At 40.7% G+C, this 14,337-nt stretch overlaps 1 protein-coding gene across 5 annotated transcripts in view; it reads left to right on the forward strand.

The window, feature by feature from the left end:
- Positions 1-14,337, forward strand: part of SETX (senataxin) — a 106,669-nt gene that overhangs the window by 17,944 nt on the left and 74,388 nt on the right. For all 5 annotated transcript variants that reach the window (XM_027766625.1, XM_006164324.2, XM_006164321.1 and 2 more), the window contains 5 exons: positions 4,284-4,393; positions 9,561-9,780; positions 11,110-11,229; positions 13,782-13,953; positions 14,089-14,176. In XM_027766625.1, the coding sequence (XP_027622426.1) occupies positions 4,284-4,393; positions 9,561-9,780; positions 11,110-11,229; positions 13,782-13,953; positions 14,089-14,176 (710 nt within the window). The remainder of the gene's footprint in view (positions 1-4,283; positions 4,394-9,560; positions 9,781-11,109; positions 11,230-13,781; positions 13,954-14,088; positions 14,177-14,337) is intronic.

The raw sequence follows: 14,337 nt of genomic DNA on the forward strand, positions 1-14,337 counted from the left end.
CGAACCGTGGTCGACTACGTGGGAGTCAAGCGACATAGCCATTACGCTAACTGCTGGTTCCCAATATGAATCTCTTTAAAAGTAAAGACATACTCCTTATGTGTGAACCCTAGCAAACTAAAAGTGTCTTTAAGGCTTCTAATATCTAGTCAAAGGCCAGCTGGTAGCATGGTGATTCAGGTGCTGGAGTCCCGTGGCTGAATGCACTGTTCAAGTCCTGGACCTGGTGGCTTGAAAAGCATGCGGGGTGCATGTTCGTGCATGCCCAGTATCCCTAGAGGAGAGTGAAGAGAAAGGACTGTGGCATGGCCATCCTCCCTGACCAATGCAGGGGTGTTTCTCACCTTTTCTTCTCTCTCTCTGGTGATCATATGCACCTGTGGCAATACAAAAAAAAGTAAAAAAAAAAAAAAAAAAAATCTATTTAATACTCAAAATTTCCCAGTAGTTCCAAAGTGTGTTTTTTGTTTGTTTAAATTGAGTCCAGTCGGATACTACACATTGCATTTGGTTCATAATTTCTTTCATCTCTTCTACTTTTTAAATTTTTTATTTATTTTTGTAAGAGATTTTTGCTATAGGGTGTGTGTGCTTGCCAGAGAAATAGCGACAAGACAGAAAGTGAGAAATCACCCCCAGGGGAGATGGCCATGCTACGATCCCTTCTCCTCATTTTCCTCTCGGGATCTTGGGCATGCATACATGCGCCTGGTGTGTTTCAAGCCACCAGGTCCAGGACTTGAACTGTAGTCGACTACATGAGAGTCCAGTGACATAACTGCTATGCTATCTGCTGGTCCTTCTTTCATCTCTCTCTTTTTAAAAGTTTTATTTAATTTTACTTATTTAAGTAAATAGATAAATAAGTTTGACCAGAGAGAGAGAGAGAAGAGAGAGAGAGAGAGAAAGAAAGCCTCCAGGTTTGGTACTTGAACTGTGGTTGGCCAAGTGGGAGCCCAGCGCCCTTAGCCACAACACTACCTGCTGGCCTTAGTCTTTCATCTCTTTTAATCTAAATTTATTTGTACACACACACTTCTTTTTGCCATGAGTTTGACTTGTTGAGGTGATCATATAGGATAACATACTTTATTTTTCTGATTTCTTTCTTGTGATGGTATCTGCTTCTTTATCCTTTTTTTTCTTTTGAAGAATTATTTAGTTTCAGGACTAGCAGAGTGGTTAGTTTTGGGACTAGGTAATAGTTTCATCACTGGACTCCCACGTAGTCAACCACAGTTCGAGTCCTGGACCAGCAGCTTAAAACTCAGGCTGTGTGCATGTGTGCCCAGAATCTCAAGAGGTGGAAGAGAAGGGATTGTGGCATGGCCATTTCCCCTAGGTAGTAGTTTCTTGCTGTCTGTCTGTCTCTCTGTCTCTCCAGTGAGCATATATGCACCATATAGCAATCTTTCTCTAAAAAAATAAAACAATTACTAGTTTCATTTATTATTTTCTTAATTTGCTATAGGCATACACGCTCACCAGAGAGAGACACACAGAAAGGAGAGAGGGAAAGTAAGAAAGCAAGTCCTTAGGTCCAGGCTTCAAACTGCAGTTGGCCACGTGGGAGTCCAGCACCTTAACTACCCCGATGCTTGCTAGTCCTACTTCTTTATTATTTATGTTTTGGTAAACTTGAACTGTAAGTAAAGATTTTATTGTAGAAATAATTTTTTTCTGAATCAAAGTAATTTCATTTAATTCTAGCAAGGCCTTTTTGGTTTTTGTTTGTTTGTCTGTTAATTTACCATTATCATTATTTTTAAACTTGACCAGAGACAGGCAGGCAGAGAGAGAGGGAAAGCGAGAAAGCAAACCATCAAGTTCGGGATTTGAATCGTGGCCGGCCATGTGGAAGTCCAGCTCCTCTAACCACCATACCACCTGCTGACCCCAAGGCCTTTTTATTAATTAAAGAATAACAAACTTGGGACCTGCAGGTGGCATAGTGTTTGAGGTGCTAGAGTACCATATGGTTGACCATAGTTCAAGTCCTGGACCTGGTGGCTAGCTTTCTCACTTTCCCTCTCTCTCTGATCAAATTAAAAACAATAACAACAATAAATTTTTAAGAAAAAGAAGAAAAATGTATGAATTTGATCATTTTTTTCTTTAGAAAATTGTTTTTCTGTGTTGTTTTTTTTTCCCCTAAAAGCCAGAGGACATGTGCACTCACCAGAGAGAGAGAGCGAGAGAGAGCGAGTGAGAGAAAGTGAGAAAGCACCCTTGTGGGGGGTCATACCACATTCTCTTCCCCATTTCTTCTTCCTTTGGAATTCTGGGCACGTTGACTTGCCCAGCTTATTTTTCAAGCTGCCAGGTTCAGGATTTGAACTACATGCTCAGTTCTGTGGGATCCAGAACCTTCACCATCATGTCACTGGTTGGCTAAGCTTGATGATTTATTTATTTATTTTTTAGTTTTGCTATAGGGTGTTCTGTGCTCACCAGAGAGAGCCAGAGAAGGAGCAAGAGCGAGAAAGTGGGAAATCACCCCCTATAGAGAATGGACACACGTCAGTCCCCGTTTATTCTCCCTTTGGAAGTTTCGGAATGCACACACATGTGCCTAGTGTGATCTTCAAGCGAATGGGTTTGGGGCTCAAACTGCGCAGTTGGCCATGTGAGATCTAGCCACCGTAACATCCATGCCACCTGCTGGTCTGAACTTGATTTTTTAAAAATTAAACACTTGTATAGTCAGCATTCAGATCAAGAGTTTGTACAAAGCATCAACATCCTAGGAACTCCCCTCCGCTTTTCCAGTTACTGTTTCTCCCCTAAGTCACCACTTATCGCCAGCATATTATTTCTGTGAAGCTTGACCAACTCAAGGTGATTGATTTGGTATGGTAAATGAATTATTCAGTAAATGGGGGTGAGACAACCAGCCATTTGGTGGAAATAGTAGACTTTGTTCTTTTACTCCTATACCAAAAAAGTCCAAATGGATCAACATGTAAGATATCTTCTTGGGGCCAGTGGGTGGCATAATGTTTAAGGCACTGGGCCTCCCGCATGGCTGACCACGGTTTGAGTTCCAGACCTGGCAGCTTGAAAATCATGCCAGGCATGTGTGTGTGTGCCCCAAATCTGGAGAGGATGGAAGGGAAGGTATTACAGTATGGCTGTCCACCCTGGAGGGTACATTCTCACTTTCCCCTCTTTCTCTCTGGGGAACACATGTGCCCTGTGGCAAAAACTTACCAAAAAAGATTTATTCCACTAAAGGCCAGAGAGTTCCAAGGAACACTGTGTGCTCAACTGATTCATCTGTCAGATTGTAAAATACTGTTCCTGCAATTAGGTTATCACTGCTTTTTTTTTTTTAATGTTTTTACTTTATTTATTACTAGTATGTTTTAATTTGATCAGAGAGAGAAATAGGAAGAGATAGAGATAGAGGGAAAGTGAAAAAGCAAGCCTCCAGGTCCGGGACTCACTCAAACCGTGATTGACCATGTGTGATAACTGCCACGCCCTGGTTATCAGTGTTTTCAAGCCTTGGTTTAAAAAAAGGGGAGGGATCAGCAGATGGCATAATGATTATGTCACTAGACTCCCATTAGTCGACCACAGTTCAAGTCTCGGACCCAGCAGCTTGAAACTCATGCTGGCATGTGTGCATGTGCGCCCAAGATCCTGAAGAATGGACGAGAAGGGGTTATGGTGTGGCCATTCCCCTTGGGGTATAATTTCTTGCTTCCTGTTTCTCTGTCTCTGGTGACCACACGTGCCCTATAGCAAAAAACAAACAAACAAACAAAAAACTCTTAAAAAAAATAAAAATAGGGACCAGCAAGTGGCATGGTGATTAAGGTGCTGTACACTCCCACATGGCTGACTACGGTCCTGGACCACGTGGGTTGCTTTCTCACTTCCCCTCTTTCTCTCTCTCTCTCTCTCTGTGTCTCCCTCTGTCAACATAAAAAAATAATGAATGAATAAATAAAAATTAAAAAATATTTAAAAATAAAAAATAAAAAAATAAAAAAAGTATATTGAGAGGCTAGCAGATGGGCATGGTGGTTAAGGCGCTGAACACTCTCACATGGCTGACCACAGTTCGATTCTTGGATCTGGTATCTCACTTTTTCACTTTACCTTTTTCTCTCTCTGGTCAAATTAAAATGAACGAATGATTAAATAAAATTATATAATTCTTAAAAAAAAAAGGAATAGCCTTTTTATTTACTTAAGAACAACTGCAGGAACTGGGTTGAGAGAATTTTGATAAGTTCATTAGATGATATATTTATTGCCCTGCTTTTTCTATTCAGATGAATTATGTGTTGAAGCAATTTGTCAGATGGAACAAGCCAATTGCTCCTTTCAGGTTTTTGACAAACATCCAGGGATCTATTTGTTTTTGGTCCATCCCAATGAAATGGTGAGTGTCAATGTTAGGCAATGAATGGATGTACTTTGTTTTTGTACCTGTAGGTAGCTTTAATGGAGGTTTTGGGTGTATAGTTTAAGATGTTTGCTCAAATGTTTCTTATTTTGAAATCATTATAGTTAAGTAGAGGTTGCTGTGGAGTCTAAAAAGAGGGTTGGGAATACTTTCAGACAGATGATGTTTGAATTTGGAAGATGGGAATTATTTGATTTTCTTTCAGCATGTTAAACTAGTGAAGAAGACCTCTCAACTTTTCTCACATGTCTGCTCCACTCTAAACACAGTTTACAAATAGCAGTTAAAATATTTGAAATATTGAGTCATCAAAAAAGTCATGTTTTGGGGGCTGGCAGGTGGAGTGGTGGTTAAAGTGCTGGACTCCCACATGGCTGACCATGATTCAAGTCCACACCTGGTGTCTTGGCTTCTCACTTTCCCTCTCTCTCTGTCTGTCTCTGGTCAAATTAAAAACAATAAAATTAAATAAAAATAATCCTTGAAAAATTTTTTTAAAGGGCTGGACTCCCAGATGGCCGACCATAGTTTGGGTTCTGGACCTGGTGGCTTGCTTTCTCACTTTCCCTCTCTCTCTCTTTCTGAGCAAGCTGGAAAATAATAATAATAATAATAATGTTAAATGAAATAATTAAAGACATTTTTAAAAGTCATATTTCATTCTATGTTTTTCTATGAAAAATGCATCATAGCTTTTCTGATGACCCAATAATTGTTTTGCTCACAAATAAAAGTGGGAGCAGGGGTACCAGAGAATTCCTGGGTGCTTGGGACCAGCAGATGGCGTAGTGGTTACGGCCCTGGGCTTCCACCTTGGTTTAAATCTTGAACCTGGCAGCTTGAAAATCATGCCATGAGCATGTGTACCCCAAATCTCAAGAGAGTAGAGGAGAAGGGATTGTGGCGTGGTGACCCCTTAGAGGGTCATTTCTCACTTTTTCTCTCACTGTCTCCAGCAAGTACATCTGCCCTATGACAAAAACCTTTAAATAAAGAAAATTCCTGGGTGCTAGAGATGTAGAAGAACATAAGTCAGAATATTGGGCATGGACAGAAGCAGAAAGTAACACGAGTATAGAACCCTGAAGTAAGAGTTTATGGCTGAGGCTTGAAGGGTTGTGTTTGCTAGAGGTTGTTCGTGCTCGCTGGAGAGAGAGAGAATACGCTCACACGGGGGATGGTCATGCCATCCCCCCTCCCTCTCTCCTTTTCAGGATTTTGGGCACGCATACACACGTGCTCAGCGTGGTTTTTTCCAAGCTAGTGGGTCCGGAACTTGAACTGTGCAGTCGACCATAAGGAATCCCCCCCCTACCCGCCCTGCCACCAGGTAGCCTAGGCCTGAGGTCTTATTACCATGGAGCGAGGCAGTTCCCTGTTGCAGGTCCTGTGCTTGTTGGCATGTAGAATGAGTTATGACATGAAACCAGTAGTCAAGAAGGCTGGTCTGCCAATGCAAAGCAAGAAGAAAGCCATTTCTCAGGTAATGGAGAGTCTGGTAATGAGGTTCCTAGTCAAGATTATGGAGGAACTCAGTTTCCTCTGTGCTAAATACATAGTATTGATAGAAAATATCTAAAATGAGGAAATTTAAAAGGTATGGTCAGAGCCAGCAAATAGCGTAGTGGTTAAGGCGCTGGACGCCCGTGTGTTCGACTGTGATTCACATCCCAAACCCGGTGACTTGAAACTCAGTTCAGGCATGTGTGTGTCTGTGCCCCAAATCCCAAGAAGAGAATGGAGCAGAAGGAATAGTGAAATGGCCATTTCCCCGGGGGATTTCTTGCTTTCTGTCTCTCTGGTGAGCGAATGCGCTCTATAGTAAAATTCTCTCTTAAGAAAGAAAAAAGGGACCAGTAGGTGGCATGGTGGCTAAGGGCTCTAGACTTCCACATGGCTGACTGCTGTTCGAGTCCTGGACCTGGAAGCTTGCTATCTCACTTTCTCTCCCTCTCTGGTTACATTTAAATAAATAAATAAATAAAGTTAAGTAAAATAATTCTTTGAAAAAAGATAAAAGAAAATTTTACGCCTTTGTCTGTATGTTCATGCGCATGCCCTCGCATGAGATTAATGGAAAAGGGATTACCTTGTAGCCCTCCTCCAGGGGTTGTTTTTTTTGCTTTCCCTCTCATTGTCTCCCTCTAGAGAATGCACATACCCTAAGGCAAAAACCTAAAACAAAAATTAGAAACTATCAAAAGACATTATTTTAAGGAGAGATTTTTGCTAATGGCTCCTGGGCTTGCTGGAGAAGCAGAGACAAAGACAGAAAGTGAGAAACCACCCCCCCACCCCAAGGGAGATAGCCACTCTGCATCCCTTCTCCATCTTCCTCTTGGGATTTTGATCACACACGCACAGGTACCCTGGTGAGTTTTAAGCCACCGAGTCTGGTATTCGAACCACGATTGACTGTGTGGGAACCTGGTGACGTCACCATCGCGCCATTTGCTGGTCCCTCAAAAGACATTATTAAGTGAAATACAAGTTAGTGAATGGGAGAAGAGGGGTGAGTTGGTTGTACAGCGGTCACACACTGCTCTCGGAGTCTGACCCATGTGGCAAGGTGAGAGATTCACGTCCAGAAACCTCCCTGAGTGTGTCCGGCATGCAGGTGCCCATGGGCTGGGCCAGCTGAAGCTGGAGGCGATTGTGGTATCAAGACCTTGTTTGTGGGGCGGAGAGCTGTCTATTTTTGTCTTTCTTTATCTTGCTTGCAGAAGAAATAAATGAGTAAACTTTAAGAAAAAAGTTGAAAGGGCCAGGTGGTAGCATGGTGGTTAAGACAGCTGGGTCCCATATGGCCGACTAAGCTGTTCAAGTCCCAGACCTGGCAGGCTTGAAAAGCACACTGGGCGTGTGTGTGTACGTGCCCAGATCCCAAGAGGAGAATGGAATTGTGCTATAGCCATTTCCCCAGGGGGGTAATTTCTCAATTTCTGTCTGTCTGTGGTGAGTTTACATGCCCTGTAGCAAAAAAAACCCAAAAAAACAAAAAAACAAAAAACAAAAACTTAAAAAAGAAAAAAAAAAGTTGGGAAAAGTATGGTTTAATAATATCCTAAAAGATAAAAGGACAAAGACGTAACAGACGTGTCGGAGAGGAAGGGAAAGTGGGATCCCCCACCCCTACCCGGGAATGGCTATGATGCATTCTCTGTGAATTTCAAGCCACAGCATCTGGGACTCAAATAACAGTCGGCCATTTGGGCGTCCAGCACCGGAACCACCACGCCACCTGCTGGCCCACCTTTATGTAATTCTTTAAAGGCTAGCTGTGATCACTTAATTCGTAGCTCTCAAGAAATTTAAAACCACTTCACTATGCTAATTATGCTATTTAGAAGTAACTTTTGCTTCTTTTTTCCCTTGATTTCTTTTTTTATTATTTTTTTTAAAGAATTATTTATTGAGGCCGGCAGGTGGCATTTGTGGTTAAGGGCATTGGACTCTCACATGGCCGACTGAAGTTCGAGTCCCAGACCTGGTGACTTGCTTTCTTTCCCCCTCTCTCTCTTTCTCTCTCTCTCTCTCCTGTCATCTCTGGTTGAATTTAAATAAATAAAGTTAAATAAAAATATTTTTTTGGGGGGGGAGGTTTTTGCTATAGGGCGCTTGCGCTCGCCAGAAAGAGACATAGACAGAAAGCAAGAAATCACCCTCCCAGAGGTGATGGCCACACCGCAATCCCTTCTCCTCCATTCTCCTCTCGGGATCTTGGGTACGCACCCGGCATGAGTTTAGGCCACTCGGTCCGAGACTTGAACCACAGTTGACTATGTGGGAGTCCAGTGACATAGCCATTATGCCAACTGCTGGACCCATAAAAATAATTCTTAAAAAAAAGGATTTATTTATTTAATTTTGTTTATTTTTTTTTATTTGACCAGAGAGATAGAGACAGAGAGGGAAAGTGAGAAAGCAGGCCGCCAGGTCCAGGACCGACTGTGGTCAGTCATGTTAGAGTCTAGCACCTCAACCACCATGCCACCTGCCGGCCCCCCTTTTTAAAACATTTTATTGTGGACAATTGCAAAGTTCGTTAAGTGATGTAACAAACTTTTTAATGTATTCATCAGTTAGCCTTTATTTTTTTTTTTTAAGAATTATCTTATTTAATTTTATTTATTATTACTATTTTTAAATTTGACCAGAGAGACAGGGGTGGGTGGGGGAAGTGAGAAAGCCAGCTGCCAGGTCTAAGACTTGAACCACAGTCAGCCATATGGGAGTCCAGCGTCTTAATTCACCACGCCACCCGCCGGCCCCATTCATCAGTCAGTTTTTTATCAATTATTAATGTATAGTTTACTTTTCATTCTTTTTCTTTCTTTTAAGAGTTACTTTATTTATTAATTTTAATTTTAATTTTACCGGAGAGAGGCAGAGAGAGAAGAGCAAGCGAGCAAACCACCAGGTCCAGGACTTGAACTTTGGTCGGCCTTGTTAGAGTTCAGTACCTTTAACTACCATGCCACCTGCCGGCCCTTCTACCTTTTATTCTTTTTGGAATAGTTTTGAGCAAATCTTTAGACATGAGAGCATTTCATCCGTAAGGTATTTCAGTATGTATTTCTAAAAGATGAGTGTTTTTGTTTTCTTTTTTAAAAAGTTATTTGTTCTAGGGCACGTGTGCTTCCAGGAGAGAGAGAGACACCCAGTGAGAGGAAAAGTGAAAAATCACCCTCAGGAGAATGGCCACACTGCAGTCCCTTCTCCTCCATTTTCCTCCTGGCATCTTACACACACACACACACACACACACACACACACAGACTATACACACACATGCCTGGTGTGATTTTGAAGCCTCTGGGTCTAGGACTAGAACCACAGTCAGCTGTGTGGCAGTCCAGCTACATAACTGCTGTGCTATCTGCTGGTCCCAGATTAGAGATTTTTTAAAAATAAAAACAAAAATAATACCATTATCATACCAATATAATAGTTCCTTAATTTATTTCCAGTCTGTGTTTAAATGAAGGGAAATGATTGTTTCATAAATGATTTGCTAGGGTTAGGAACAAATATGACATATATTAATTGGTATCTCTTCTGTATCTTAACATTTCTAGAGAATTCTGTTCGTGTCATAGACAGTTGTTTGCTGAATGATAGAATAAACTTGTTATGCATTTAGGTTCGGCGTTGGGCTATCCTGACTGCCAGGAATCTGGGGAAAGTCGACAGAGATGATTATTACGATTTACAGGAAGTTTTAACTTGCCTTTTTAAAGTCATCGAGTTGGGGCTTCTAGAAAGTCCCGACATTTATACTTCTTCTGTCCTCGAGAAGGGTAAACTGATTCTTCTGCCCTCTCACATGTACGATACCACCAACTACAAAAACTACTGGTTAGGTGAGTATTGTTCCTTCCTTTATATAATAATCTGCCTCAGGTTCTTTTGGTTGTTCTGAAAAGGAAATGCTCTCTTTTGGTGATCTGATTGCTAAATACAGGGTTTCAGAGTTCTGTCTGTTCTGCCTTTGGCTTAGTCATTACATATTATTTATTATTTTATTTGGAGAGATTTTTGCTATAGGTTGTGTGCACATGCCAGAGAGACAGAAAGTGAGAAGTCATCCCCTGGGGGGATGGCCACTCCGTAGTCCCTTCTCCATTCTCCTTTCGGGGTTTCAGGCATACACACACACACACACACACACACACATACACACAAGTGCCCAGTGAGAGTTTTAAGCCTCCAGGTTTGGGACACAGACCGTGGTTGACTGCTTGGGAGTCCAGCAAAGTAACTATTCCAACATCTGCTGTTCCCCATATTTTATTACTAGACATTTCCTCAAAACCTGTTATAAGAGGTACATTTTCAAGCACTGGCAAATTAATACTTTGTTAAAGCCATAGTATTGGGTCGTCTGGAAAATAATGGTGCATTTTTGCATGGAAAAACATAAAATATGACTTTCCTGACAACCTGATAGAGTAACAAATAGTATAGCCGTTGACTTGAGTAGGGTTTGATCATTCATTTCTCTCTTTCATTGTGTAACATACTTTCTGATAGAAAGAGAGGTCAGTATTGTTTATAGGTTTTGTTTTTTTTAAGAATAATTTATTTAAGTTTTATTTATTCTCATTATTCTTTAATTTGCCATAGGGAACATGTACTAACCAGAGAGGCGAGACAGAGAGAGAAAGAGGGAAAGTGAGAAAGCAAGCCACCAGGTCCAGGGCTTGAACCATGGTTGGCCATGTGGTAGTCCAGTGCCTTTAACCACCACACCACCTGCCAAGCCCTTGTTTATAAGTTTTATACTGACTTAAAGTAACGTGTTTCATAGATTTCAGATCTTAAGGTCATGTGTCATAGTGGCAGTGATTTATTTCTTAGTGGTACATAAAGTATTCATTGTACATCTTAAAATTAAAGGCTTCTTAGACCGATAAAATATAACTTATGTGGTAGTCACCTTAGAAATTGTGTTCTAACCACGTAGTACCTTCTCCCCTTTTACACTTCAGTGGGTTTGAGGTTCTATTGTGTGGCAACAGTTATATATGAATATTAGACTTACATGTTAGAGTGGAAACGGTTTTGCTTCCTCTTCCTGCCTTTTATTTATTTATTTATTTATTTAGTTTTGTCCACAACTAAACTAGAGAAGGCATTAGAAGAATTATTATTTCATCATTTCAATAAAACTATCATAAATGATCTTACAGGTATTTGCATGTTGCTGACCATTCTTGAGGAACAAGCCATGGATTCGTTATTGCTGGGCTCAGACAAACAAAATGACTTTATGCAATCAATACTTCACACCATGGAGAGGCAGTCGGATGGTAATAAGCTCTACTGTGAATGCTTTTGAGCACCATGATGATGACATGCTTGTACAATGCTTGCGTCACTGCCGGAAGTGGGGTGTATGGTGTAGAAAAAAGAAAAATTAACTTTCATGGTTTAGGTCACAAATTCAGACTTAATTTGAAAGTACCTTTGGATTTTAATTCAGTACTTTTCTTTCATAGAAGAAGGGATGAAGCCCAGGGAAGTTAACCTGATATTTCATGTTGAAAAAGTTAGTGGTAGAATGAAAATCAGAACCTCAAGGAGTCCTGTTTGCAATGACTTGGTAGTTGACACTAGAGGGAAAACCCTACCCTACCTTCTCAACGTCCTGCTTGTTGTCTCCCTTTGCATGCTTTTTGGTTTTTCCTTGCTTCTCTGTTGTCCAGCAGTGGAGCCATCCGCCCACATGTGGTGATTTTAATAAATTCAGGTTTTCAGCGCCAGCACGTGGTGCAGTGGGCAAGGTGCTGGGCCCCACGTGGCAGGCTGTGAGATTCTGGTCCTGAACCTGGCAGCTTGGAAATACACTCGGCATGTTGTGCATATGCACCCCACAGTCCTGAGAAGAGAGTGAAGAAGCAGCTTTCACATGGCCATCTCCCCTGGGGGGTGCTTTCTCACTTTTCCTTTCCTTCTTTTTCTTTCTCTTTGGTAAGTGCATGTGTCCTATAGCAAGAAACAAAAAGATAAAAACAAAAACAAAAACAAAAAACCTTCATATTTTCAGTCCCATTAGCTGTATTTCAGCACTAAATCGCTACATGTTCCTGGTGGCCACTGTATTGCATAAGGCAGATACAGAACATTTTCATCATCATAGAAAATTGTCTTTTTTCGAAGAGGTTTTCGCTGTAGGGCACGTGCGCTCGCCAGACAGAGACGGAGAGACAGAAAGTGAGAAATCACTCCCCAGGGGGATGGCCACGCCACAATCCCTTCTCCTCCATTATCCTCTCGGGATCTTGGGCATGCATGCACACGTGCCTGGCGTGAGCTTTAAGCCACCGGGTCTGGGCTGTGAACTGCAGTCAACTACGTGAGAGTCCAGCGACATAGCCATTATGCTAACTGCTGGTTCCGACAACTGTCTTAGTAGTGCTCTAGATACAGAAAATGAGGCCTAAAACTTGTCATGTTTATTATTAGATCTGAGCTGTTGGATTTATCAGACTGATCATTGAGGATCTGTGTACTTAAATTGTTTCTCATCTTATTTATGAGGAAGTGAATTGGTAAGGACTAAATATGCCAGATCCTATGAAAACATAATGAATATAATTTTTTCCTCTCATTCATTTTTCTTCAGGCAACTTGACTGTGGATATAAACTCATTTATGGGTAATTCTAAAATAACTATATTAATGTTATTTTTCTTTTTTTTTTAATGGCATCTACTTATTTGCTAGATATTCCTATGGTTATGGCTATTTTATTTCCCAACATATAGTGCTCACGGTGTTCATTCTTCCCTGGGCCTGACTGCATATATAATTCTGTGCTTTCTGTTAATCCAGCTCCCCTACCTCCTTCAAAGTGAGTTACTTTTTAAAGAAACCTTTTATAACTGCCTTCACATGTTTTCTTTGTTATTTGAAAACTCACTAAAGATAAGACAACTGTGTTCACTGCAGTGGAAGGCACAGAAATACATGAGAAGGTCTACACAAGTGCCTGATAAAACAGAGTCCAAGAAGGCCTGAGGGAAGTAGAGCTACAGATTGTAGGTGGACTAAGCAATATTATCAACGTCCTCATTAGTCAGTGAGGTAGAGCACTCTCCTCAGAGGAGCACCGTGGAAGAGCAAATGGCTGGGCAATGTTTAATGCAGGAAGAGGCATTTAAGCTTGACTTTAAAAAAAAAAGAATTATTTTATTATTTTTGCAATAGGGCATGACTTTTAAAGTTGGATAGAATTTTAATAGGTGTTGCTTCAGGTATGGCAGACTGGGCGAGGAGGTGTTGTTTACATAAACTGTTTAGTTGCCCATTAAACAATTTGTTCATCATTAAATTTTCTTCTTCTTTTTTTTTTTGAGAGATTTTTGCTATAGGGTGCATGCACTCATTGAAGAGACAGAGGCAGAGAGACAGAAAGCAAGAAATCACCCCTCAGGGGGATGACCATGCTGCAATCCCTTCTCCTCTTGGGTTTTTGGGCACTCATGCACGTGTGCTGTGAGTTTTAAGCCACTGGATCTTGGACTCTAATCAAGTATTGAGTCGAGTATGTGGGAGTATGTGGGAGTCCAGCAACATAACCATTGTGTGATCTGCTGGTCCCTCCTCATTTTTTTTTTTTTTTAACAGAGGTATTATAGTATCTAAAAAACAATTTTAAAAATTTGCCAGCTTTTAAAAATCTGTCTTTTAAAAAGAAAAAACCTCAAAAAACCCTGTGTCTTTAAGGGTTAACAGAGCTTTAGTTTAAATTATTGTTGCTTTGCCTTCATTTTTATTGCTAACCTGATAAAAAATACTTAATTCTCAATTTTTTCCCTTCATTGTTTTGTAATGCAGCAGTTTATCTATTTTATTTTAGATGATAGTGTGGATCCTTTTTGGCCAGCATTACATTGTTTCATGGTGATCCTGGACCGTCTTGGATCTAAGGTCTGGGGTCAACTTATTGATCCTATTGAGGCATTTCAAACTATTATCAACAACATGAGCTACAATAGAGAGATCCAGAATATACGGAGCAGCTCTGCAAGGTTAGTTCTGCTAACATCAGTATTTAAAACAGTCTCTGTAAAGAAACGTGCTGCAGCTGACTTCCACAAGAGGGTTTTCTTCTTTTTCTTTTTTTTCTTCATTTCAGTAATTTCTGTTTATTCTTAATATTTAAGGACCAAGTTAGAACCAGAGTCGTATTTGGATGATATGGTGACTTGCAGCCAGATTGTATACAATTATAATCCTGAAAAGACTAAAAAGGTATAAAACATTTTCAAAATTCAAATGCTATTTTATTGCTTTTATGTTGTGTAGATAGTGTTTTACATAATTAATTGAACTGCTGGTTTTATGATAAGTAGCTGTTTTGTATCAACTGCTATGTGAAGGCCTTCTGATGTAGCTGATGTATTATGCGTGGA

The sequence above is a fragment of the Tupaia chinensis genome, unplaced genomic scaffold, assembly GCF_000334495.1.
Source record: "Tupaia chinensis unplaced genomic scaffold, TupChi_1.0 Scaffold143602_1, whole genome shotgun sequence".
In the NCBI taxonomy this organism is placed as follows: domain Eukaryota; kingdom Metazoa; phylum Chordata; class Mammalia; order Scandentia; family Tupaiidae; genus Tupaia; species Tupaia belangeri.